We start from the raw sequence: 26213 nt of genomic DNA on the forward strand, positions 1-26213 counted from the left end.
AGACATCAGTCAGGAAGTTAAAGCTTGGTCGCAAATGTGTCTTCCAAATGGACAATGACCCCAAGCATACTTCCAAAGTTGTGGCAAAATGGCTTAAGGACAACAAAGTCAAGGTATTAGAGTGGCCAGCACAAAGCCTTGACCTCAATCCTATAGAAAATTTGTGGGCAGAACTGAAAAAGTGTGTGCAAGCAAGGAGGCCTACAAACATGACTCAGTTACACCAGCTCTGTCAGGAGGAATGGGCAAAAATTCACCCAACTTATTGTGGGAAGCTTGTGGAAGGCTACCTGAACCGTTTGACCCAAGTTAAACAATTTAAAGGCAATGCTACCAAATACTAATTGAGTGTATGTAAACTTCTGACCCACTGGGAATGTGATGAAAGAAATAAAAGCTGAAATAAATCATTCTCTCTACTATTATACTGACATTTCACATTCTTAAAATAAAGTGGTGATCCTAACTGGGAATTTTTACTAGGATTAAATGTTAGGAATTGTGAAACTGAGTTTAAATGTATTTGCATAAGGTGTATGTAAACTTCCGACTTCAACTGTATAAGACCTAAACTGATATGTTTGAAAGTCCATAAGAATAAACCGCACCATTCAATTCACACAAATTAAGGGGTTACATATAGTAAATGCCATTGAGTTCCTTATTCTCTAGCGGCTAGCCCATATTTAAGTCTGACGTAGAGTTAGTGCTGCTGCATATGGTGCCTTCAGAAAGTATTCATGCCCCTTGACTTATTCAATTTTTCTGTATTACAGCTTGAATTCAAAATGGATTAAATATGTATTTTTTTCTCCACCACCTACACACGATACCCCATATTGACAAAGTGAAAACATGTTTTTACAAATGTTTAGTAATTTATTAGAGATTTCTCATTTACATAAGTATTCACACCCCTGAGTCAATACTTTGTAGAAGCAACTTGACAGGTAACAAAAGTTGCCTGCGAGTTCTATTGTTCATTGCTATACTGTAATGCCATCGTGTGACCATTAGGTATTATTACATGAATTTATGTATTTCATGTTTTACATAACACAGTGGAATAAAAAGCAGAGGTTATGCAAAATCCTATGTTGGTCATATAAACAGAGGACCTGGTAGTGTGAATTTTCAACAACTACCAAATTGTCCATGTTGAAAGCAGCACTAGCTTCCACAGCCACAGTCATAAACCCCGACCATTTCTACTTTAAATGTTAAACCTAACCTTAACCTCACTGCTAACCTTGTGCCTAACCAAAAATACAAAATTATATATTTTTTCATGAATTTTTACAATATTATAGAACCTTTTGACGTTATGGCTGTGAAATCTAGTGGAACCCGGTTTAAAGGGCACGACTCGAGCTTTGACTTTCAGTTTCGTTTCTCCGGAAGTGTGACTGACGACCAATTGCAAATTGGGTGAGGTTCATAAAATATAATTTCTCCGACCGAAACACGATGTCGTCTGTCGTGTCTCAATATGTAACAAAAATTCTGTGTGGAAATCAAGGATGCTTGGACTTCAAGCAGCTTGACCAGATCGTTGGTCAAAAGTTTACTGTTGCAGATGAGGTCCTCCTTGGAATACTTTGTGACAGAGGAAAATATGCCATCAGTAAAGGCGAAGGAAAGGCCTCGCGTCTCGCTATGAGCCAGAACAGTGTTATTGTTGCAAAGACTTCACTGCGAGTCTGTCAAAGCCCTCCTGGCGATTGTCTTCATTGCGAGAACTTACACCTGTGCAGATACTTTGTATGCGGTAACTGCAGGTTCGGGTAGGTGTCATGTTCTGTCAGACTATATAAACATTATTTGTTTTATCTCAGTGGAACTACAGATGTTTCATATCATAGGTAAATACTCTGAGGTAAAATTAGTTTCATATTGGATATTCGGTTCTCTCCTCAATAGCAATTGAACAAGGCATGCTATGGCTATACAACTGGTATATTTTGAATCGGGTGAATGGAGAACAATCCGCTACTTTTATTTATAATAACAAAGATTGAATAGTTCTTAAACAAATCATGTCATGACAATGAAAATTATATCTGAATCAAGGGAAGATGGAGAACAATCCATGTTTTTTTTTTTTTAAGTAAATTGAAATCCAGAAAAGTCTTCAATAGCTCTTAGATTTCAATCTTCTATAGCTCTTAAACAAAGCGTGCCGTGACTATGAAAATTATGTATTCTGAATCAAGGGAGATGGAGGCCCCCCGCCCAAAAAAGGTATGGATTTTTCTCCATCTTCCCATGATCCAGAATATATAATTTTCATAGTCACGGCACGATTTGTTTAAGAGCTATTGACAGAGAGAACTGAATATCCAATATTTAGTAATGTTGATAATTCGGGTGTAGAATCTGCTATTGTTACACTTTGACCACAAACACACCTGTTGTAACTGGCCCTGTGACTCATTCATTTGCAATGAGTATTGGATATCATAAGCTTTGATTGGACTAGTTAGTGAATAGATATAGTAGCTAACAACAACATATTTTTGCTGAGGAGCCAACAGCATTGTTGACCTGACTAATGCTTGAAAGTTAGTCATGTGACTCTTTTGTTGTCTTGGTTTTGTTGCTCATCTTTTGTCAATGTACTTACATTGTTTGCATTTCTCTTTAAACTCTAGGAACAAGTGCAAAAATGCCCACAGTCTAGATTCCACACACAACACAGCTCTTATAAGGAGTGTGGGTCACCATGATCTGGGGGAGGCAGAGCTGTTTCCACTACTGCTGCAGAACGACCCCTACCTGATGCCTGAGGTGGGTGGCTCCCAAAATTACCTCTACCAATTAGTGGATCTAAAAAGATTGGATAGGTTACTGGGAAGGTTAGCAATAAGGTAATACTGTATGTTCACCTCCTTACTCTGTAATAGCTGGAATTTCTGCCATACTGTTTATTAAAACTTCTTAAGTATAGGGGGCAGTATTTTCGTTTTTGGCGAAAAAACGTACCCATTTGAAACTGCCTATTTCTCAGCCCCTGAAACTAGAATATGCATATCATTGTCAGATTAGGATAGAAAACACTCTAAAGTTTCCAAAACGGTCAAAATATTGTCTGTGAGTTTAACAGAACTGATATTGCAGGCGAAAACCTGAGGAAAATCCAATCAGGAAGTGCCTCTTTTTTTTTAAACCTCTCTGTTCTTATGCATGCCTATCATCAATTTAAAGGGATATCAACCAGATTCCTTTTTCTATGGCTTCCCTAAGGTGTCAACAGTCTTTAGACATAGTTTCAGGCTTTTATTGAGCGAGAACAATCACATTGCGTAAGTGGATAGGTGGGGGCTCTCAGAGTGAGTTTTGCGCAACAGAGAAAGGCGGCCATTGTTTCTCCCGGTCCTTGTTGAAAAACCAACACTCCCGGTTGATATATTATCGAATATATATTTGAAAAACAACCTCAGGATTGATTATAAAAAACGTTTGACATGTTTCTGTGGACATTATGGATATTATTTGGAATTTTCGTCTGCGTTGTCGTCACCGCTCTTTCCTGTGGATTTCTGAGGATAACGCGCCAAACGAACAGAGGTATTTGGATATAAAAAATAATATTTATGGAACAAAAGGAACATTTGTTGTCTAACTGGGAGTCTCGTGAGTGAAAACATCCGAAGATCATCAAAGGTAAACGATTCATTTGATTGCTTTTCTGATTTTTGTGACCAAGTTACCTGATGCTAAGTGTACTTAATGTTTTGTCGAGCGATCGATAAACTTACACAAACGCTTGTATTGCTTTCGCTGTAAAGCATAATTTCTAAATCTGAGACGACAGGTGGATTAACAAAAGGCTAAGCTGTGTTTTGCAATATTGCACTTGTGATTTCATGAATATGAATACTTTTTAGTAATATTATTTGACTGTGGTGCTATGCTATTCAGCGTTGCTGATGACAATTATCCCGATACCGGGATGGTAGATCAGAAAGGTTAAAGGTCAACTGGCCCTTAGGCCATTTAAAACCAGAGAAGTTGATTCTATGTGGCATCGATATGAGTCAAACATTAATTATAGTGTCAAAATTCTGAGTTCATCGCGACTTACTAGAGGGTTGGGTATGGACTAGTCACGTGCCCACTTTTACCAATGATGCCCCCAGCTGCCATGTGAACATTTTGTTGTCAAGTCTGCATATGAGTGCAATGCACGCACATTTCGCTCTGCAAATAGGAGTGAAAATGGGCTTCCATAAAGCTGATGCCAACTTCCATGCATTTCAACAATATTGCCAGATGGCCAGGAATGGATTACAAATGACAGTCATTTCTGATGCCTATCAACTGTCAAACCACTGATGTTGGTGAGTATATTAGCTAAGTAAATCGCTGTTATTAGCTAGCTAGTATCTACTTTTGGTTATACATTATTTGATCATGCTAGCGAGCCAGCCTAGCTATGATACCACAGATGAAATGGGAATGATACTGTAGCTAGCTAAATACACCAAGCTAACGTGTAATGTGATGTAGCATGTCACAGGAAGATGTGCATAGCTCATGCTAGCTAGCTACCTTGTTAACAACACCTAACTGTAGGCCATTGGCATTCAGGGTCAATACAGGGCCAATACAGGGCAGGCACTTGGAGGCTAGCTAATCATAGGATGTAGCCAGCTTGCTTTCAATAATATTTCAACTTGAACTGGCTAGCTAACATTAACTAACGTTAGCTAGCTAGCCAACTCATTTCAACTCAGGCAAAGTTACAGTATGATAACTAACCTGAATTTGCTAGCATTCGGGTGCTTCGTCTGCTAACCGAAAACAACATGCCTGCTCTCATAAACGTTTATCATGTAAAAATAAATGACGGATGGTACTTGTCTACGACAAATATAGCTATGGCTCTGGCAGCAAATAGCAAAATGTATCAGCAAGCATCAATTCTGTAGTTGCAGGCCCTCTATTAGCATATACAGTACCTGTCAAAAGTTTGGACACACCTACTAATTCAAGAGTTTTTCTTTATTTTTACTATTTTCTACATTGTAGAATAACAGTGAAGACATCACAACTATGAAATAACACACATGGAATAATGTAGTAACCAAAAAATTTTAGCCACCCTTTGCCTTGATGACAGCTTTCCACACTCTTGGCATTCTCTCAACCAGCTTCACCTGGAATGCTTTTCCAACAGTCTTGAAGGAGTTCCCACATATGCTAGGCACTTGTTGGCTGCTTTTCCTTCACTCTGCGGTCCAACTCATTCCAAACCATCTCAATTGGGTTGAGATTGGGTGATTGTGGAGGCCATGTCATCTGAAGCAGAACTCCATCACTCTCCTTCTTGGTCAAATAGTCCTTACACAGCCTGGAGGTGTGTTGGGTCATAGTCCTGTTGAAAAACAAGTGATAGTCCCACTAAGCGCAAACCAGGTGGGATGGCCGTATTGCTGCAGAATGCTGTGGTAGCCATGCTGGTTAAGTGTGCCTTGAATTTAAATAAATCACAGACAGTGTCGCCAGCAAAGCACCATCACACCTCCTCCTCCATGTTTCCACGGTGGGAACCACACATGCAGAGATCATCCATTCACCTACTCTGCGTCACAAAGACACAGCGGTTGGAACCCAAAATCTCAAATTTGGACTCATCAGACCAAAGGACAGATTTCCACCGGTCTAATATCCATTGCTCGTGTTTCTTGGCCCAAGCAAGTCTCTTCTTATTGGTGTCCTTTAGTAGTGGTTTCTTTGCAGCATTTCGACCACAAAGGCCTGATTCACGAAGTCTCCTCTGAACAGTTGATGGTGTGTCTGTTACTTGAACTCTGTGAAGCATTTATTTGGGCTGCAATCTGAGATGCAACTCTAATGAACTTATCCTCTGCAGCAGAGGTACCTCTGGGTCTTCTTTTCCTGTGGCGGTCCTCATGAGAGCCAGTTTCATCATAGCGCTTGATGGTTTTTGCGACTGCACTTGAAGAAACTTTTAAAGTTCTTGAAATTTCCTGGATTGACTGACCTTCATGTCATAAAGTAATGATGGACTGTCGTTTTTGTGCTTATTTTAGCTGTTCTTGCTATAATATGGACTTGGTCAATTACCAAATAGGGCTATCTTCTGTATACCGAACACTACCTTGTCACAACACAACTGATTGGCTCAAACGCGTTAAGAAGAAAAGACAAATATTTACTTTTAACAAGGCACACCTGTTAATTGAAATGCATTCCAGGTGATTACCTCATGATGCTGGTTGAGATAATGCCAAGAGGGTGCAAAGCTGTGAAGGCAAAGGGTGTAAATGTAAAAAATATATTGATGTTTAACACTTTTTTTTTGGTTACTACACAATTCCATATTTGTTATTTCATTGTTTTGATGTCTTCACTATTATTCTACAATGTAAAAAAAATAAAGAAAAACCCTGGAATGAGTAGGTGTGTCCAAACTTTGACTGGTACTGTACATTACTTCCAAACTAGATTTATTTTCTCACTATATGTTTGAGTGATGATATTTAATTCACAGGCCACATACAAAACCTGGTGGATTTGTTGTTCAGCAGCATCGTGGTCCGTCCTGGAATTCACCTAAACACCATTGATAATGTAATCAGTGCTGTGTGTCTTGTATGTTGTCCACTTCCACTGTGCCAATGGACTACTATTGGGCAATGTCCCCCCCCCCCCCCCCCCCACCAAAGAAATTCCGCACTAAGCAAATTTCAGGTCTGCTGAGCACAAACTTGACTGTTGTGCGCGTTTACTGTGAACACTGAGGCGGTATCCTCTTTTTAAGTTACAGTTTTAACATTGGCCAAGTAGTCTACTGTGGCAATTTGATCATAATGTAGACCTACCAGAGTGGCCTACCTGTCACGTTCCTGACCTTATTTTTCCTTTGTTTAACTTTGTTTAGTTGGTCAGGACGTGAGCTGGGTGGGTAGTCTATGTTTTGTGTTTCTATGTTGGGGTTAATGTGTTGCCTGATATGGTTCTCAATTAGAGGCAGGTGTTTGACGTTTCCTCTGATTGAGAACCATATTAAGGTAGGGTGTTCTCACTGTTTGTTTGTGGGTGGTTGTCTCCTGTGTCTGTATGTTCGTACCACACGGGACTGTATCGTTTGTTTGTAGTCTATACCTGTTCGTGCGTTCTTCGTTATATGTAAGTTCTGAAGTCCAGGTCTGTCTACATCGTTTATTTGTTTTGTATTTCTCTAGTGTTATTCGTGTTTCGTCGTTTTCATTTAATAAATTATGTCTACCTTCAACGCTGCGCTTTGGTCCAATCCCTACTCCTCCTCTTCAGACGAAGAGGAGGAGAACGACCGTTACACTACCATCAGAAACAATGGAGAAAATGCATCCCGTAACATTTTAACATGGAAATAGCTGTTCTATCATTCAGCCTACAGTAGCAACCAATGTGTGGTATTCAATGTAGAGACCTTTGGGAAAAAAACATGCAGGCTTGACATTAACCTGCTTATCCACTTGTCTTTCAGACAAGGACATGACTGAAAATGTTGTTTGATGCAAGAAACCACTTTTAAAATAAAGATCATTATTATTCCGATACCATTATTGCAGAGAATCAGAGAAATTATGCTACGTTCTGCATGTTGGCTACTAAGCATTCAAAAAGTCTCAAAATTCAACACTGCCCATTTTAAGACATAAAAAAAGCTCTTTACCTGACTGGCTTTTCAAAGATGGCTAGAAATGCACACATTTTGTGCTCTTGTAGGAAGCAATCACCCCCATTATTGACTAGAAATTAGCTATAACTGGGCTAATAACTCACCTACTATTTTAGAATATGAAAAAATGTGCACTTGGCTACATGCAGCTCTCGCTTTCGTCTCAAAACAAGCGCATCTACTCACCACCGCTCATGCTGTAGCCTAAACACAGTCCAGTTTAAAGTGAATGGCACAGATCCATATATGGGTGGGGCTAAAGCTTAAGAGGGTGTGAACGTTGCTGAATGGGTGAGAAAGAAGAGCTCTCCAGTAGATGTAACAAAACATTAATTCAAAGGCCATTTTCTCAAAAGTGAGGTTACAAGTTTATCAACTTTCAAAGACAAAATTATTTTCCCATTGTTCCTCAACTGTAGTGTGTGTGATCCAATGTAAAAAAATTAATTAAAATAAAATAAAACACAATTTCAAATTTTGACAGAATTGAGCCGGTCGGTCACATATGTTAGCATATCATGCCTACATTTGCTAATCTTGCCAATATTTTTATTTTTTAAGTAGTTGGACTATATCAGTGGGTTTTGTGTTGAATGAGACATCTGATTCAATGAATGATGTAGTTTTTTTGTTTAAAATTTCATTTTATGGCTTTACTATTATTCATTATATAATTGTACATTATTTCATAGTACAGTTTTTTTGTCTTTTTGTTCAGTGTAGTCACATGATTTCTCAATTTACAGTACACGCTCTCCGTAGCCGATGTTAGCAAGACTTTTAAACAGGTCAACATTCACAAGGCCGCAGGGCCAGACGGATTACTAGGACGTGTACTCGGAGCATGCGCAGACCAACTGGCATGTCTTCACTGATATTTTCAACCTCTCCCTGATCGAGTCTGTAATACCTGCATGTTTCAAGCAGACCACCATAGTCCATGTGCCCAAGAAAGCAAAGGTAACCAACCAAAATGAGTACCGCCGCATAGCACTCACGTCAGTAGCCATGAAGTGCTTTGAAAGGCTGGTCATGGCTCACATCAACACCATTATCCCAGGAACCCTAGACCCACTCCAATTTGTATACCACCCCAACAGGTACACAGTTGATGCAATCCCAATCACACTCCCTTTCTCAGCTGGACAAAAGGAACACCTATCTGAGAATGCTGTTCATTGACTACAGCTCAACGTTCAACACCATAGTGCCCACAAAGCTCATCACTAAACTAAGGACCCTGAGAATAAACACCTCCCTCTGCCACTGTATCCTGGACTTCCTGACGGGCCGCCCCCAGGTGGTAAGGTGAGGTAACAACACATCCACCACGCTGATCCTCAACACGAGGGCCCCTCAGGGGTGCATGCTTAATCCCCTCCTGTACTCCCTGTTCACCCACAACTGTGTGGCCAAGCACGACTCCAACATCAAGTTTGCTGACGACACAACGGTGGTAGGCCTGATCACCGACAACGATGAGACAGCCTATAGGGAGGAGATCAGAGACCTGACAGTGTGGTGCCAGAACAACAACCTCTCCCTCAACATGAGCAAGACAAAGGAGATGATCGTGGACTACAGGAAAAAGAGGTCCTAGCACACCCCCATTCACATCGACGGGGGTGTAGTGGAGCGAGTAGAGAGTTTCAAGTTCCTTGGTGTCCACATCACCAACAAACTATCATGGTCCAAACACAACAAGGCAGTTGTGAAGAGGGCACGACAATGCCTTTTCCCCCTCAGGAAACTGAAAAGATTTGACATGGTTCCCCAGATCCTCAAAGTTCTACAGCTGCACCATCGAGAGCATCCTGACCGGTTGCATCACCGCCTGGTATGGCAACTGCTCGGCATCTGACCATAAGGCGCTACAGAGGGTAGTGCGTACGGCCCAGTACATCACTGGGGCCAAGCTTCCTGCCATCCAGGACCTACATTTATATACTAGGCAGTGTCAGAGGAAGGCCCAAAAAATTGTCAGACTCCAGTCACCCAAGTCCAAGACTGTTCTCTCTGCTACTGCACGGCAAGCGATACCAGAGCGCCAAGTCTAGGTCCAAAAGGCTCCTTAAAACTTCTTATGGCTGCAATCCCGGTAACGGGATCGATATGACAACAGCCAGTGAAAGTGCAGGGCGCCAAATTCAAACAGAAATCTCATAATTAAAATTCCTCAAACATACATGTGTTTTATACCATTTTAAAGGTAATCTTGTTAATCCCACCAAGTGTCCGATTTCAAATAGGCTTTTCAGTAAAAGCACCACAAACGATTTATGTTAGGTCACCACCAACTCAAAGAAAAATCCAGCCATTTTCCAGCCAAAGAGAGGAGTCACAAATGGCACAAATAGAGATAAAATGAATCACTAACCTTTTGATGATCTTCATCAGATGACACTCATAGGACTTCATATTACACAATACATATATGTCTTGTTCGATTAAACCTCCGTTTACATTGGCGCTATGTTCAGAAATGCCTCCAAAATATCCGGAGAAATTGCAGAGAGCCACGTCAAATAACATAAATACTCATCATAAACTTTGATGAAAGATGCATGTTTTCCATAGAATTAAAGATACACTTGTTCTTAATGCAACCGCTGTGTCAGATTTCAAAAAAGGTTTACGGCAAAACACAATATTCAATCATCTGAAAACAGCGTTCAGCCACAAAAGCAAGCCATACAGTTACCCGCCCAAATTGTGCAGTCAACAAAACTCATAAAAAGCATTATAAATCTTCACTTACCTTTGCTGATCTTCGTCGGAATGCACTCCCAGGACTCCCACTTCCACAAGAAATGTAAAATTTTTTCGGTAATGTCCATCATCTATGTCCATAATAGCTATTTTTGTCGCGTGTTTGGTAAACAAATCCAACGTCAGGAAAGCTCGTTCACTAAAACCTGACGAAATGTCCAAAAGTTCCGTAACAGTCCGTAGAAACATGTCAAACGATGTATTGAATCAATCTTTAGAATGTTTTTAACATACATCTTGAATAACATTCTAACCGGAGAATTACATTGACTTCAGATGAGCGATGGATCAGAGCTCCCTCTTATGTGAACGCGCATGGTGAAAAAATGGTCACCTCATGGCAGTGGTGACTCATTCCTGTCTCCTTCGGCCCCCCTGCACAGTAGAGTCATCAGACAAAGTTCTATTGACTGTTGACATCTAGTGGAAGCCGTAGGAAGTGAAAACTCATCCATATCTCGCTGTAATTTCAATGGGAGCTTGGTTGAAAAGCTACCAGCCTCAGAAAAAAATCCAAACAGGAAGTGGAACTTCTCAGGTTTTTGCCTGCCATATGAGTTCTGTTATACTCACAGACATAATTCAAACAGTTTTAGAAACTTCAGAGTGTTTTCTATCCAATACTAATAATAATATGCATATATTAGCAACTATGACTGAGTAGCAGGCCATTTACTCTGGGCACCTCTGTGCACCTTTCATCCAAGCTACTCAATACTGCCCCTGCAGCCATAAGAAGTTAACAGCTTCTACCCCCAAGCCATAAGACTGCTGAACAATTAATCAAATGGCCACCTGGACTATTACATTGATACCCTCCCCCTTTTTGTTTTCTACACTGCTGCTACTTGCTGTTTTATCTACACATAGTCATGTTACCCCTACCTACATGTACAAATTACCTTGACCAACCTGTACCCTGTACATTGACTCGTACCAGTACTCCCTGTATATAGCCTCATTGTTATTTTATTTAACTTTAACTTTTTTTAAATTATTATAGTTTTTTTACTTAAAATATTTACTGAATAAATGTAACTCTATTTTCTTAACTGCATTGTTGGTTAAGGGCTTGTAAGTAAGCATTTCACGGCAAGTTCTACAACTGTTGTATTCGGCGCATGTGACAAATAAAATGTTGATTTTATTTCTACTAGGGCAAACCACCTCAGTGCTAACAGTATAACTCCGGTTCATGATTACAGCATACAATAGCTGTAGACTTGACAGAGGCATTCAGGGGGGTAAGAGGGACAAAAATTAGGTTACTTACATTATGACTGCCAACGCCCCAGGACAATGTACATTTGCAGCAGCATTACGACCACTCAGCAACACAATGGTAGGGATTATCTGAGCAGGGTTTGGGCCACTGATAAGTCATTGTCTCAACGCAGCCTTGACTATGTACATAGGGCAGAAGTCTCTAAGGTGCAGGGTAGAGTACTGGGTGGTAGCCGGCTAATAACAGTGACTAAGTTCAGGGAAGGCTATATACATTTTGTTGGAAAGGTGGCATCCTATGACAGTGCCATGTTGAAAGTCACTGAGCGCTTCAGTAAGGCCATTCTACTGCCAATGTTAGTCTGTGAAAATTGCATGGATGTGTGCTCGATTTTTATACACCTTTCAGCAATGGGTGTGGCTGAAATAATTGCCAAATCCACTCATTTGAAGGGGTGTCCACATACACTATAAAAGTGTTTTTTTTTTATCTAGTGATCATGAGAAGTTGTGATCTCGACATAACGAGGGCATTCTTTTTTTTATTGTGTCGTGGAAATATTCAGTCAGTAATATTTCTCAAATACTGGAGCCTGTGAGTTCAAATATACTTTATTACAAAGTAACAAATGCCAAGCTGATCATAAAGCAACTGATCTTTACAGTCTCAGCACTCTCTTTTTATACAGTTTTACCCTTACATAACATAGTCACTCCACTTTATGGAAATGATTAATAGCCTTTAGCTTTGGCCACCCTTTTTGGCTTGCTTAGTTTCCATTCTATTATTGGCTCAGACATTAGGGCATAGATTATAATGGTAGTGTGACCGTTGCAATGACACAAAAATAAACAGACATGAACACTCCTACTGCAAGTGTATGTCTAATGGTGCCATTAACTGATTAACCAATGTTCCTGTCTAAAGGCCTTCATAAGACCAAGCCTGACCCAAAATGACTAGGCCTTTGTTGATCCAGTTTTGCACAATCACATGGATTCTGCTTACATTCTGTTTACACATGTCTAATGGTTAACCCTATATTAATTATACTTACTACTTCTAAGAAAACAGCATAGGTACTGGAAAATTCTCAAGGTCCTGGAAAATTCCCACATATCCCCCCTCTGGGACTTTCAAAGTACCACACCTTAAAATGTTCCAATATAAGTGAGAAGGGGAGACATTCTGTAATGCTATGGAGGCAATCTACCTCAATTTCACCTTAATAACCTTTGCTCAACTTTCTCATTCTAACCGGGGAGTCAGGATCAAACATCTCCTTTCACATATAACTAAAAAGGAGTAAAAGATCCATTGTCAAGCCAAGTGTCCTTTAACATACTGTGTATAAGCATGTGCATGCATGTCTTTGCCTTGCCTGAGGTTCTCTAAGTTATGTAGAATATAAGAAGAATAAAAACAATAAACTAAACATCATAAACCCTAATGTCATTCTCAATATGACACCTCAACATATTATTTTCCTCCTTCGCAGACACCTCTCTAACAACTATTTTTGATATAAGTGCAAAACCTGTTAGAAGATTAAGGGCATGGTCCGTGGACTCTTGTAACTGGGAAAACCCTATGTCACACATGTCTAGGCGAACAGATATTCAGAAGGTCTAACATCATTTATCATCCAGCAACTGTTACATTGAGTACATGGTTATATTCTGTTATACTATGTGTATATCCCAAAATAAGGGTCAGTCACGCCTTTGACACACAGCACAGAAAATTGGGTCAGCATGATGAAAATGTCCAAGTTTCACATCATCTAGTTTACACCATTTACACAAACCTCAAACGTCGCAGGTTCAAGTACTATTAAGTTTTCAATCGTCCATTCTATGTTTTTGGGCCGTATACTGAGCCTACTTATACCAGCCATTTATTTTGTTGCTTTTCTCAATTTGGGGTCAATGTTTGTTTCTGGGGTTTCTTCATTGTGGCTACCCCAGTGGGTAACAGATGTCCAGATTTTCTGCGGCAACCCACTTTCTTGTGGTTTTGCCATTGTCTTAGTTGGTGTGCTAGTGGGAGGTGATTCTTTCCCCGTTGATCAAAAACACACATGAACCGGCCTTACTTATCTGGACCTCTGTTTATGGCCTAATCCAGATACTTTTATACTTAACTACCAAATATCACTAACTGCTCTCCCCAATACCACAGTCTCCGGGGACATTTCAACGAGAGATAATGAAACACCCCTCTTCTGAAAAGAAAGTGTACATTTCGTTAGCATTCACGATGCTACATTTTAATCAGCAAGCCAAAAGTATTACTTATAAACCAAACATGATCGTGATTTATGTATCTTTTATTTAGCATGTACTATTCTCCATAACCACCACACCACAATGTTCATGAAGTAATTTTTTTTTTTTTTTAAGTTCATATAATCTTTCATAACAGTTAAACTCTTCTGGGTTCCTTCCTGCACCTTGCTCAGTCTCCCCTTTCCTTTACATTTACATTTTTTTACATTTTAGTCATTTAGCAGACGCTCTTATCCAGAGCGACTTACAGTAGAGTGCATACATTTTATAAAATGTTTACATACTGAGACAAGGATATCCCTACCGGCCAAGAGCAGACGCTCTTATCCAGAGCGACTTACAGTTGAGTGCATACATTTTATTACTATTTTTTATTTTTTACATACTGAGACAAGGATATCCCTACCGGCCAAACCCTCCCTAACCCGGACGACGCTATGCCAATTGTGCGTCGCCCCACGGATCTCCCGGTTGCGGCCGGCTGCGACAGAGCCTGGGCGCGAACCCAGCCCAGCCTGGGCGCGAACCCAGAGACTCTGGTGGCGCAGCTAGCACTGCGATGCAGTGCCTTAGACCACTGCGCCACCCGGGAGATCGGGGTACCCAGCAGTAAGTTGCTACCGGGAGAGGCACGACATAGGGACTTCAGTAGGACAGAAGTGCTAGCGTTGTCCTGGTAACCATAAAGAGGGGACACAGACACATATCATTATGGATGCTGATGTCACTGTTGTCATGAAGTGCGTTACAAAAACCCAGCCCAGACCCAGATAGAGCAAGCTGTATGCTAGACCAGACCAAGCTGTACCATCTGGTGTTCTGATCTGGAAAGACTCTTCTCTGACTTGTCAGCATCAGGATGTTGTTGAGGCTCCCCAGAGGATCCACAATAGTCATGTCTCTCTCTGGTGGTAATCGGAAATTCCCTCTCCTCCTCTTTTATTGAGATAGCCTCCTCTTCCTCTTTTACTACAAAATGTTCTTCCTCTTCTTTCCAGGTCATTTTCTTTTACCTGAGAGGGCACAGAGGGAGTCTCCTTATCATCTTCCACCTCTATTTCTCTCTTTATTTCCACCACTCCCGATATGGTGGAGATTTTGTAAACCATTCCACCTTCTTCCTGTCTGACTTTCATTGTCTTTCTTCAACATTCCTCTAGCTTTATTTATACTTTTCAACAATCCTCTAGCTTTATTTATACTTTTCAACAATCCTCTAGCTTTATTTATACTTTTCAACAATCCTCTAGCTTTATTTATACTTTTCAACAATCCTCTAGCTTTATTTATACTTTTCAACAATCCTCTAGCTTTATTTATACTTTTCAACAATCCTCTAGCTTTATTTATACTTTTCAACAATCCTCTAGCTTTATTTATACTTTTCAACAATCCTCTAGCTTTATTTATACTTTTCAACAATCCTCTAGCTTTATTTATACTTTTCAACAATCCTCTAGCTTTATTTATACTTTTCAACATTCCTCTAGCTTTATTTATACTTTTCAACAATCCTCTAGCTTTATTTATACTTTTCAACAATCCTCTAGCTTTATTTATACTTTTCAACAATCCTCTAGCTTTATTTATACTTTTCAACAATCCTCTAGCTTTATTTATACTTTTCAACAATCCTCTAGCTTTATTTATACTTTTCAACAATCCTCTAGCTTTATTTATACTTTTCAACAATCCTCCTTCTGCTTTGAACATTTTTAGCACCTCGTTTTCTCTTCCTCTTTTATTTTTCCTTTTCTTTCCAGTGTCACTTGTTTTATGTTTTTTTTATTAGAGTTTCCATTTCCTCACATACTAAGACATCACATTTTCCCCCCTCTGGCCATTTAGTACCCATTGTTTTGACATTTCTATTAGTTCTTCCTTGCATAGGGGATGCCTAGCGTCCAGAATGTCTACTGCCGTTACTCATTTTTCCAGCCTCTATTTTTGGTCTTCCTACCGTCAGTCTCTTTTATTCCTTTTTCTGTGTTAGGTCTGCTAGTTATTAGTATTTTCTTTAATATTAGTCTGACAGTTTTTTTTTTTATTGCTGCTTTTTCATTTGTTATCTGTTCTAACGCTACTGATATTCTTGTTTCTGGGTTTATTTTCTATTTATTCCTTTAGCTTCCTGTGATATTCATATTTATTCTTTGCTCCCTAGTTTCGTTTTAATGTGCTATTCACTTTATTAAAGCCACTCTCTTTCTTTTGTTCTTAGATTTCTCCGTACTGGTCCAGAGCTAAATCTTCCTAACGGTCTGTTAATTAAGCCCTGGGTGGCTTGACCACACCCTATTCCCTCCTATTGATATCCGTGTTATTTTTCTGTCTCTGATTATTGCACTCGGTCTATTGGTTATTACACCTGTTTCTAGGTTTTTATAATTGTTCTCTCTTTCCTAGTGTATGCTTACTTCAAATGTTATTCATTCTATGTTCCTCTGTACTGTATAGTCTTCTACCTTGCAGCTCAGTATGCAATTTTTAATGGCCTTACCCGGCAATCGCTGATATTGTTTTGACATTTATCTACTATTTTATTTTATAATGTTCATATTTTTTATTTCTCCTGACTTGTTCAAACTTCAACTATTTATATTACTTCAACAGTCTCTCTCATACCATTTACATTCCCCTCTCTCAGTGCAGAACCAGATGCGTCCACTCCGCCAGGTCACACTCAAGTTACTGTTCAGGAGAAGCACGCAACTCTTCCCCCGCCAAGGACAGAAAGCTTTCACACTCACTTTCACAAGCGACCTGCAAATTCATCCCTTTTTTTCTGATTCACTTCCTCGATACAGAAAAGCGGTATTATACAGGGTTTTTTGCCTACCCGAGCAAACTTTATATTTTATTTAACTAGGCAAGTCAGTTAAGAACAAATTCGTATTTTCAATGACAGTCTAGGAACAGTGGGTTAACTGCCTTGTTCAGGGGCAGAATGACAGATTTTTACCTTGTCGGCTCAGGGATTCGATCTTGCAACCTTTCGGTTACTAGTCCAACGCTCTAACCACTAGGCTACCTGCCAATACACTTGATACACTTCCTCAGCACAATAGGCGGTAACCATAGGATTTTTTCCTGTCTGAGCAGTCCTCTGTCGACTATAGAGTGGTAACCTCAGGTCTTTTTGCCTGTCTGAGCAGTCCTCTGTCGACTATAGAGTGGTAACCTCAGGTCTTTTTGCCTGTCTGAGCAGTCCTCTGTCGACTATAGAGTGGTAACCTCAGGTCTTTTTGCCTGTCTGAGCAGTCCTCTATCAATAAATATTATAATACTATAGAGCGGTAACCACAAGTCTTCTATTTCATTTCATTCGACCATACAGATGGACAGTTGCCACTCAAGCGTCGTCCGGGTTAGGGAGGGTTTGGCCGGCAGGGATATCCTTGTCTCATCGCGCACTAGCGACTCCTGTGGCGGGCCGAGCGCAGTGCACGCTGACCTGGTCGCCAGGTGTACGGTGTTCCCTCCGACACATTGGTGCGGCTGGCTTCCGGGTTGGATGTGCATTGTGTCAAGAAGCTGTGCGGCTTGGTTGGGTTGTGTTTCGGAGGACGCATGGCTCTCGACCTTCGCCTCTCTCGAGTCCGTACGGGAGTTGCAGCGATGAGACAAGACTGTAACTACTACCAATTGGATACCACGAAATTGGGGTGAAAAAAATTGGTATATTCAACCTCATGGAACATGCAGATACATGTGTAAACTATAGGCTGATCTGCTTCTACTTATGTATTCTCTGTAAATATTTCAATGAAGTGTTTTGCATCGTACTGGATGCCTAATTGTTTCCTATCTTGGATTACCTGCCATTTTAAGGGTATACCTTCCATTGTCCTCATTTCACCTGTCGTATTGTTACACATATCAATCTTATTTAAGGTCAGGACATGTACCAATCGGTTGACTGGGTGACTGGCTTTTGCAAGTTTCACATTCACAGTTAGTCCTGTTTTTCGACTTCAATAGATATGCGTGCATTCATGTAGGCCTACTTGTATGAGGGAAAACGAGTATGCCTTGCCAAATGCCTTGCCAAATGTTAATTGCATGTAGTCTACAGTAGTATCTGGATGTTTTACCATCTCCTTTCAACTCTTTCCAGATCTGCTCACATTACAACAAGGGCGTTGGTGAGCATGGCTCCTGCAAGTTTAAAACCAGTTGCACCAGCCTCCACCTCTGCCTGCACTTCCTCCAGGGAGACTGTAAGTTTGGTGCTGGATGTAAGAGGGCCCACACATTTGATGCCACCACCTTGAAGATCCTAAATGGCAGAGGATTCAGCCAAGAGAACATCAGGATCCTCGACAAGATCTACAATAACAAATTCATCATCATCGGTCAGGGTCACGAAGAAAAGCCATCTGGTACGGAAATGACAAGGTAGAATCCATGGAAATATCATTGTAATATAATGTAGTAACTGTTTGTCCTGTGTCTAGTTGTAGTACCCTCCCCTGCTCCAGCCATAGAGCCAGTTGGGAAAGAGCGTTCTCGTAAGCCTTCGTCCCGCTCCATCAGTGAGACCGACAGGAATGAAATCTGCCTCTTCTTCATCCGCAGGCACTGCAGCTTCAAAGGTAACATGAACTAAACCTACTTTATCAACATTTTAGGTTACAGTACTGTGTTTGAAGTGTTTACATGTGTTTCTGTGTCTGTGTGTTCTGTCAGAGAAGTGTGTCCGTATCCACTACCACCTGCCTTACAAATGGCAGATCTTAGAGAGAGATGGAGTGACTTGGAGAGACCTGCCCAATGTGGAGGAGATTGAAAAGGCCTACTGTATCCCAGGAAAAGATACAAGGTACAGTTGTCATCATATCAGATTTATTTTTTATTTTTTGAAATACATTAAGTCCTATTTAATGTACTACACTCGACTAGTGACACACTCAATATGGAAGTGGTCTGATGAAGCGGATGCTAAGATACAGGAATGTTTCGCTAGCACAGATTGGAATATGTTCCGGGATTCATCCGATGGCATTGAGGAGTTTACCACGTCAGTCACCGGCTTCATTAATAAGTGCATCGACGATGTCATCCCCACAGTGACCATACCTACATATACCAACCAGAAGCCATGGATTAAGGGAAACATCCTTACTGAGCTAAAGGCTAGAGCTGCCGCTTTCTTGGAGTGGGACACTAATCCAGATGCTTATAAGAAATCCTGCTACACCCTCAGACGAACCATCAAACAAGCAGTGTCAATACAAGACTAAGATATAATCCTACTACACCGTTTCTGACACTCGTCGGATGTGGTAGGGCTTGTAAACTATCACGGATTACAAAGGGAAACCCAACCCAGTGACGCAAGCCTACCAGACAAGCGAAATGCTTTCTATGCTTGCTTTGAGGCTAGCAACATTGAACCATGCATGAGAGCACCAGCTGTTCCGGACAACTGTGTGATCATGTTCTCTGTAGCCAATGTAAGACCGTTAAACAGGTTAACATTCACAGACGGATTACCAAGACACGTACTTGGAGCATACACTGACCAGCTGGCATGTGTCTTCACTGATATTTTCAACCTCTCCCTGAACCTTGTCAGCTCGGGGGATCCAATCTTGCAACCTTACAGTTAACTAGTCCAACGCTATAACCACCTGCCACTCGTTGCACTCCACAAGGAACTGCCTGTTACGCGAATGCGGTCAGCCAAGGTTAGTTGCTAGCTAGCATTAAACTTATCTTATAAAAAACAATCAATCAATCAATCATAATCACTAGTTAACTACACATGGTTGATGATATTACTAGTTTATCTAGGGTGTCCTGCGTTGCATATAATCTGACTGAGCATACAAGCATACAAGTATCTGACTGAGCGGTGGTAGGCAGCAGCAGGCTCGTAAGCATTCATTCAAACAGCACTTTCGTGCATTTTGCCAGCAGCTCTTCGTTGTGCGTCAAGCATTGCGCTGTTTATGACTTCAAGCCTATCAACTCCCGAGTTGAGGCTGGTGTAACCGATGTGAAATGGCTAGCTAGTTAGCGGGGTGCGCGCTAATAGCGTTTCAAACATCACTTGCTCTGAGACTTGGAGTGGTTGTTCCCCTTGCTCTGCATGGGTAACGTTGCTTCGAGGGTGGCTGTTGTCGTTGTGTTCCTGGTTCGAGCCCAGGTAGGAGTGAGGAGAGGGATCGAAGCTATACTGTTACACTGGCAATACTAAAGTGCCTATAAGAACATCCAATTGTCAAAGGTTAATGAAATACAAATGGTATAGAGGGAAATAGTCCTATAATTCCTATAATAACTACAACCTAAAACTTCTTACCTGGGAATATTGAAGACTCATGTTAAAAGGAACAACAAGCTTTCATATGCTCTCATGTTCTGAGCAAGGAACTTAAACGTTAGCCTTCTTACATGGCACATATTGCACTTTTACTTTCTTCTACAACAGTTTGTTTTTGCATTATTTAAACCAAATTGAACATGTTTCATTATTTATTTGAGGCTAAATTGATTTTATTGATGTATTATATTAAGTTAAAATAAGTGTTCATTCAGTATTGTTGTAATTGTCATTATTACAAATAAATTAAAAAAATAGTCAGATTACTCGGGATCGGCTTTTCTGGTCCTCCAATAATCGGTATCGGCGTTGAAAAATCATAATCGGTCAACCTCTAACTCCAACACACACACTACATATGCTCACACACACAAAACATACATACACACACACATGCATATTGACACCACACAGACACTTACACTTACACACACACACTTTCGCACTTTTTAACTCTTCACATACGCTGCTGCAACTAGTCACTTTACCCCTACCTACATGTACATATTACCTTTTTGTCTTATTTTTTATCTCTGCATTGTTGGGAAAGGGCTCGTCAGTAAGTCTTTCCCGTTTTAAAGTCTACACCTGTTGTGTTCGCATGTGACAAAATGTTATTTTATTTGTAAGTCGCTCTGGATAAGAGCGTCTGCTAAATGACTTAAATGTAAATGTAATTTGACTGTTCGATATAGTACAGCATTCTCTCTGTGTTGCCCCTAGTGGAGGTATCCAGCCAGTGAACTTCCTCACCATGACATGTGGAAGGTCTCCAGTGCGTCGTCTGTCCACTGTGTCGTCCGTCACCAAACCTCCTCACTTCATCCTTACCACAGAATGGCTGTGGTACTGGTCGGGTGAGCTGGGACAGTGGATAGAGTATGGCCAGGAGGTCGGTCCAATTAATACTTCTAGTTCCTGTCCTTCAGAGAACAACACAAACAATTGTATTAACATGTTGTTACGTGGTACTTTAGTAACTGCATTACAACTGGTGGCAGGTAGCCCAGTGGTTAGAGAAGCGGCGTGTGAATCCCAGCTCAGACGGGAAAATCTGGTGCGGAATGAGCCTGCAACCGGAGGGTTGTTAGTATTAACCTAGATACCATCACCTGCCGTTGTGCCCTTGCAAGGCACTTCACCACCTATAATTGCTCCATTGGCGCTGTGCTGCGGCTGACCTATTTTGCTTCCAGCCCTTCGGGGGTGATGGGGGGGTGATGTGTGTGTCTCTGGGGGTTGGGTTGTGCATAAAGTCAAGTTTCAGTTCTCTGTTAAGTTAATGGACAATGAAGTACATCTTATACTTGCATAGTAATGGAGTTGAGCAATGCTGTTACTATAGTAACCAGTGTTACTACACAGGAATACGTGCAAGTTGTACCGTTTTAATGTGTTAGGGAATGTTTTCATTGTGGGTTTATCTAAGCCTTGTTCGTGTTCTATGTAGATGTATGATGATAGTAAGGAGAAAGTGGCCTCTGTCACCTCCAAGACCCTGGAGAATGTATACCAAGCTGACTCGGACAGCGAGATTCCATTTGGATCTGGCCATAACCAGTACATTCTCTATTTCAAAGGTACTGTAAACAGTTTGGGACAACTATGTAGCCTTTCAGAAGCTATTTGCCATTGTTACGAAATATAATTTGTTTTCAATAACTTACCTGGTTAAATGTTCGTCAGCAAACAACCCCGTAAACTGTGTTTTGTCATACTAGATGCATTTTGATAGATTCTCTATTTCAGAGATGTATCAGCAGAATGTTAGATTCAAAACCAAAAGAGAGGTTCGTAGGAGACCCTGCTTTCTCTCTGGACTGGATGTGGAGGCCAAGCTTAAGAGGTACAATATGCCTATTGTGACTGTCCTTCATGACTACTGTAGGCCTATGTAATGTTAATGTCCTCCCACACCTTAACTCATGTTCCTCATCTGGGCCTGGTATAGCTCTTCGTTTAGAGCGAAATCCTTCATTGAGATTAGTATTTCATGTTTTCCTTCAAAACATCAGGATATTTACTGACCGTAATACTACTAAAGATTGTACAAGTGTGAGGGAATTTCTGTTGTCTGAAGAGAGAGCCTTGAACTGTACATCTTGTCTCATAAAATCATGAGTTCCTGTAGGTGCTGGGTAGAGGTATTTGGGGGAGACGGTCATGACTCCCTCCTCAGACATTTTGGCAGAACCCCCAGAATATGTTCTATAAGTTAAGATAGGAGACGGTGCCAGACACATGCAGGAACCATGCCTATGTAGCTTGTCTGTGTAAGCAGTATATAAGAGAACTAACGGGACTGCCCCGGTAGAGCTCACTTCAGACCTGTACTTTATGCATCTAAGTTTGACTGTGACCTCTCCAGCTTGCTGTTAATAAAGAATGATTAATTTAAGATTGACTACAGGTGTCCATGGTGGTAATTTCCACGACATAAGTGTACTAGTTTGTTATCTAAAATGTTATCCTTTTCAAAAGGGGCAGTGATTTTGAAATGGAAATGTTGTAGTTTGTAGAGGAAGCCCTGTTGGATATATTTCTGAATCCATCAAAACAGAAAGCTTCCCTTTTGAATTTCCTGTGTTTCTGTCTCCATGGTAGTGGATCTCCAGAGAGCACCAGCTCTTCTACTGTGTCTGTCCCTCCACACTGGGACAAGGGAGCCCTGCCTGACTTCACATACAAGGTACTCCCAGTCATAATATGATGATACGGTTAACCACACACACACACACACACACACACACACACACACACACACACACACACACCATCCAAATGATTCAACTGTTTCCTTCAGCTGGTTCCACTCTTAGGCCTGATGACAGAGTACCAAATGGTGCAGAGTCTGTTCAAATGTACCATGTCCACCAGCACCATCCACAAAATCAACAGGATCCAGAACCCCTCACTCTGGAGGGTCTTCCAGTGGTATGTACACTACACTATGTTAGTGTAGTAGTGAGACAGTTGTAGGTTAGATGTAGCTGTCTCAGTATGACGCACTGAGGCCATCTTTATAAGACCTGAAATTCTACCACCCCTTGTGGTTTAGTTGTTTTAGTTTTTCTGTGGTTTAGTGGTAAAGACGGTAACATTGGAGTGCAGAGGGAATATTTAGGTTTTAAACTGTCCACTTATAGTAGTGCCTCATGGATGTGTTGGTTGGTGTGTTTGTGGCCAGGCAGAAGGAACAGATGAAGGTGAAGAATGGAGGGAAACTTGTGGATGAGAGACACTTGTTCCACGGCACAGAAGTGTCTATCGTAGAGGCCATCTGTGAACAGAACTTTGACTGGAGGGTCTGTGGCATCCATGGATCAAATTATGGCAAAGGTGAATGTTTATACAGCTATATCAATGACTAATATCCACTGCTTCTGAGAAACTTTTTGTGCATGTTATTGTTTTACTCTAACGTGTTTACGATTATTTTCCAGGAAGCTATTTTGCCAGAGATGCCTTGTACTCTAATAGATTCTCCAAGTCTTCGGTCTCTGGCAAGAAGATCATGTTTGTGGCTCTGGTGCTGGTCGGGGAGTTCACTAAGGGAAACAAGGACTACCTTCGCCCCCCTCAGAAAGGCACCAGCAAGGGGCACTACGACAGCTGTGTCGACTCCGAAAGCAACCCAGGCATTTTTGTTGTGTTTGAGAAACAGCAGATTTACCCAGAATTCATCATTGAGTACTCCTAGAATCCACGGTAGTGCGTAGCTTCATGTTTTTCTGAAAACGAGTAATTGTGTGGTCATCAAGTATTTTTTTAGACACGTTGCAAAACGCATCCATTATTGTGGTGGGAGAAAATTATTTGAAAATCATTCTTCAGAATATAAAAACGGTTTAGGGGTTTCTCTTTTACTGGGTTCAAAACTGCTGTTTTGGTGACTTATACCAAGGTCATAGGATTTAGTGCCAATGAATGTGTAATGTTACGGGATTTTTGTGTTTAATGACTAAAATATGTATACATTTGACTTAACATTCAACATTTATGAGTTATAATTCTATGTGTTCCTTGTTAGAAAGAATGGGTTTATCTTCAGACAGGCTAGAATGATGTCTCTACCCAGGGAGGGGAAAGACCTTGAGATGGTTGTAGATAGTTGAACAGGTGGCAGACAGTAATGAGAACTCGAACTGTATTGCCATTGTATCCGAGAGGAGGTTGGACATTAAAACCTATGACATCATTCTTATTATATAACCTGATGTAAAATGTATTATGATCAGTACTCTCGAGAATAAACGCTATTGATTGATTGATTTTAAGACTGGTTTTCTGTCCATTTGGCTGATAATTATCTTACAAATTCTTATTTATGGGCAGAATGTTTTAATTGAATTGGTTAATAAACAGGAATCGAAATTCCTTTAACAGTAAAGGCCCTATGTAACCAGATGTGTACGATGATTGTTATTATGACGACTTGTTGTTTTTCTCTCAGGTAGATGAAACATCAACCTTATTCCTGTAATACGAAAGTACAATATGTGGTGTACCTTACACAAAACATTACTCAACTACTTTAGCTAAAATTTGACAAGTTTTAAATATGTCTTGTCAGTAAAAAAAAAGGCTTTTTTTAATCACATGGCATAACTGTAGCATACTGTTAACTTGATATGTATTTTTCCAAAGTTATACAGTGTGCACATACTGGAATAAAACTTTATTCATGATGTGTCCCATTTCAACATTTATTTCACCATTGCATGTACTCTTCCATAGCATGTCATTTTCCCTTTCAATCAAAAAAAAGATTTTATGAAATTATACTGGTTACACATATTCTTTCCCTGATTTTTTGTTGTTGATCACATCTCATATGCAACATAAAATAGCGGCGCAACACTCCAAATCAACAGAAGTTACACCATCCCATGAGTAAGAAAGGTATACAGTCGAGCTTAAATCATACACAGTGACATGCAAGCTTTTCAACTGAAGAGGCCATGAAAAATGGTAGGTGCAGATATTAAACATCATGGAAAACGGTAGGTGCAGATATTAACATCATGGAAATGGTAGGTGCAGATATTAACATCATGGAAATGGTAGGTGCAGATATTAACATCATGGAAATGGTAGGTGCAGATATTAACATCATGGAAACGGTAGGTGCAGATATTAACATCATGGAAATGGTAGGTGCAGATATTAACATCATGGAAATGGTAGGTGCAGATATTAACATCATGGAAACGGTAGGTGCAGATATTAACATCATGGAAATGGTAGGTGCAGATATTAACATCATGGAAATGGTAGGTGCAGATATTAACATCATGGAAACGGTAGGTGCAGATATTAACATCATGGAAATGGTAGGTGCAGATATTAACATCATGGAAACGGTAGGTGCAGATATTAACATCATGGAAATGGTAGGTGCAGATATTAACATCATGGAAACGGTAGGTGCAGATATTAACATCATGGAAAACGGTAGGTGCAGATATTAACATCATGGAAATGGTAGGTGCAGATATTAACATCATGGAAATGGTAGGTGCAGATATTAACATCATGGAAATGGTAGGTGCAGATATTAACATCATGGAAACGGTAGGTGCAGATATTAACATCATGGAAATGGTAGGTGCAGATATTAACATCATGGAAATGGTAGGTGCAGATATTAACATCATGGAAACGGTAGGTGCAGATATTAACATCATGGAAATGGTAGGTGCAGATATTAACATCATGGAAATGGTAGGTGCAGATATTAACATCATGGAAACGGTAGGTGCAGATATTAACATCATGGAAATGGTAGGTGCAGATATTAACATCATGGAAACGGTAGGTGCAGATATTAACATCATGGAAATGGTAGGTGCAGATATTAACATCATGGAAACGGTAGGTGCAGATATTAACATCATGGAAAACGGTAGGTGC

At 40.5% G+C, this 26213-nt stretch overlaps 1 protein-coding gene across 1 annotated transcript; it reads left to right on the forward strand.

Moving 5' to 3' along the window:
• Positions 1-1397: 1397 nt before the first annotated feature.
• parp12a (poly (ADP-ribose) polymerase family, member 12a) lies at positions 1398-24988 on the forward strand. Its single transcript, XM_071343811.1, has 12 exons — positions 1398-1784; positions 2652-2787; positions 18090-18354; positions 18430-18567; positions 18662-18794; positions 21024-21192; positions 21751-21880; positions 22050-22146; positions 22905-22989; positions 23104-23234; positions 23488-23639; positions 23744-24988. The coding sequence occupies exons 1-12, from the start codon at positions 1468-1470 to the stop codon at positions 23998-24000; spliced, it is 2010 nt and encodes a 669-aa protein (XP_071199912.1). The 5' UTR covers positions 1398-1467; the 3' UTR covers positions 24001-24988.
• Positions 24989-26213: the final 1225 nt, after the last annotated feature.

This window comes from Salvelinus alpinus, chromosome 15 (assembly GCF_045679555.1).
Source record: "Salvelinus alpinus chromosome 15, SLU_Salpinus.1, whole genome shotgun sequence".
Classification (NCBI taxonomy): Eukaryota; Metazoa; Chordata; class Actinopteri; order Salmoniformes; family Salmonidae; genus Salvelinus; species Salvelinus alpinus.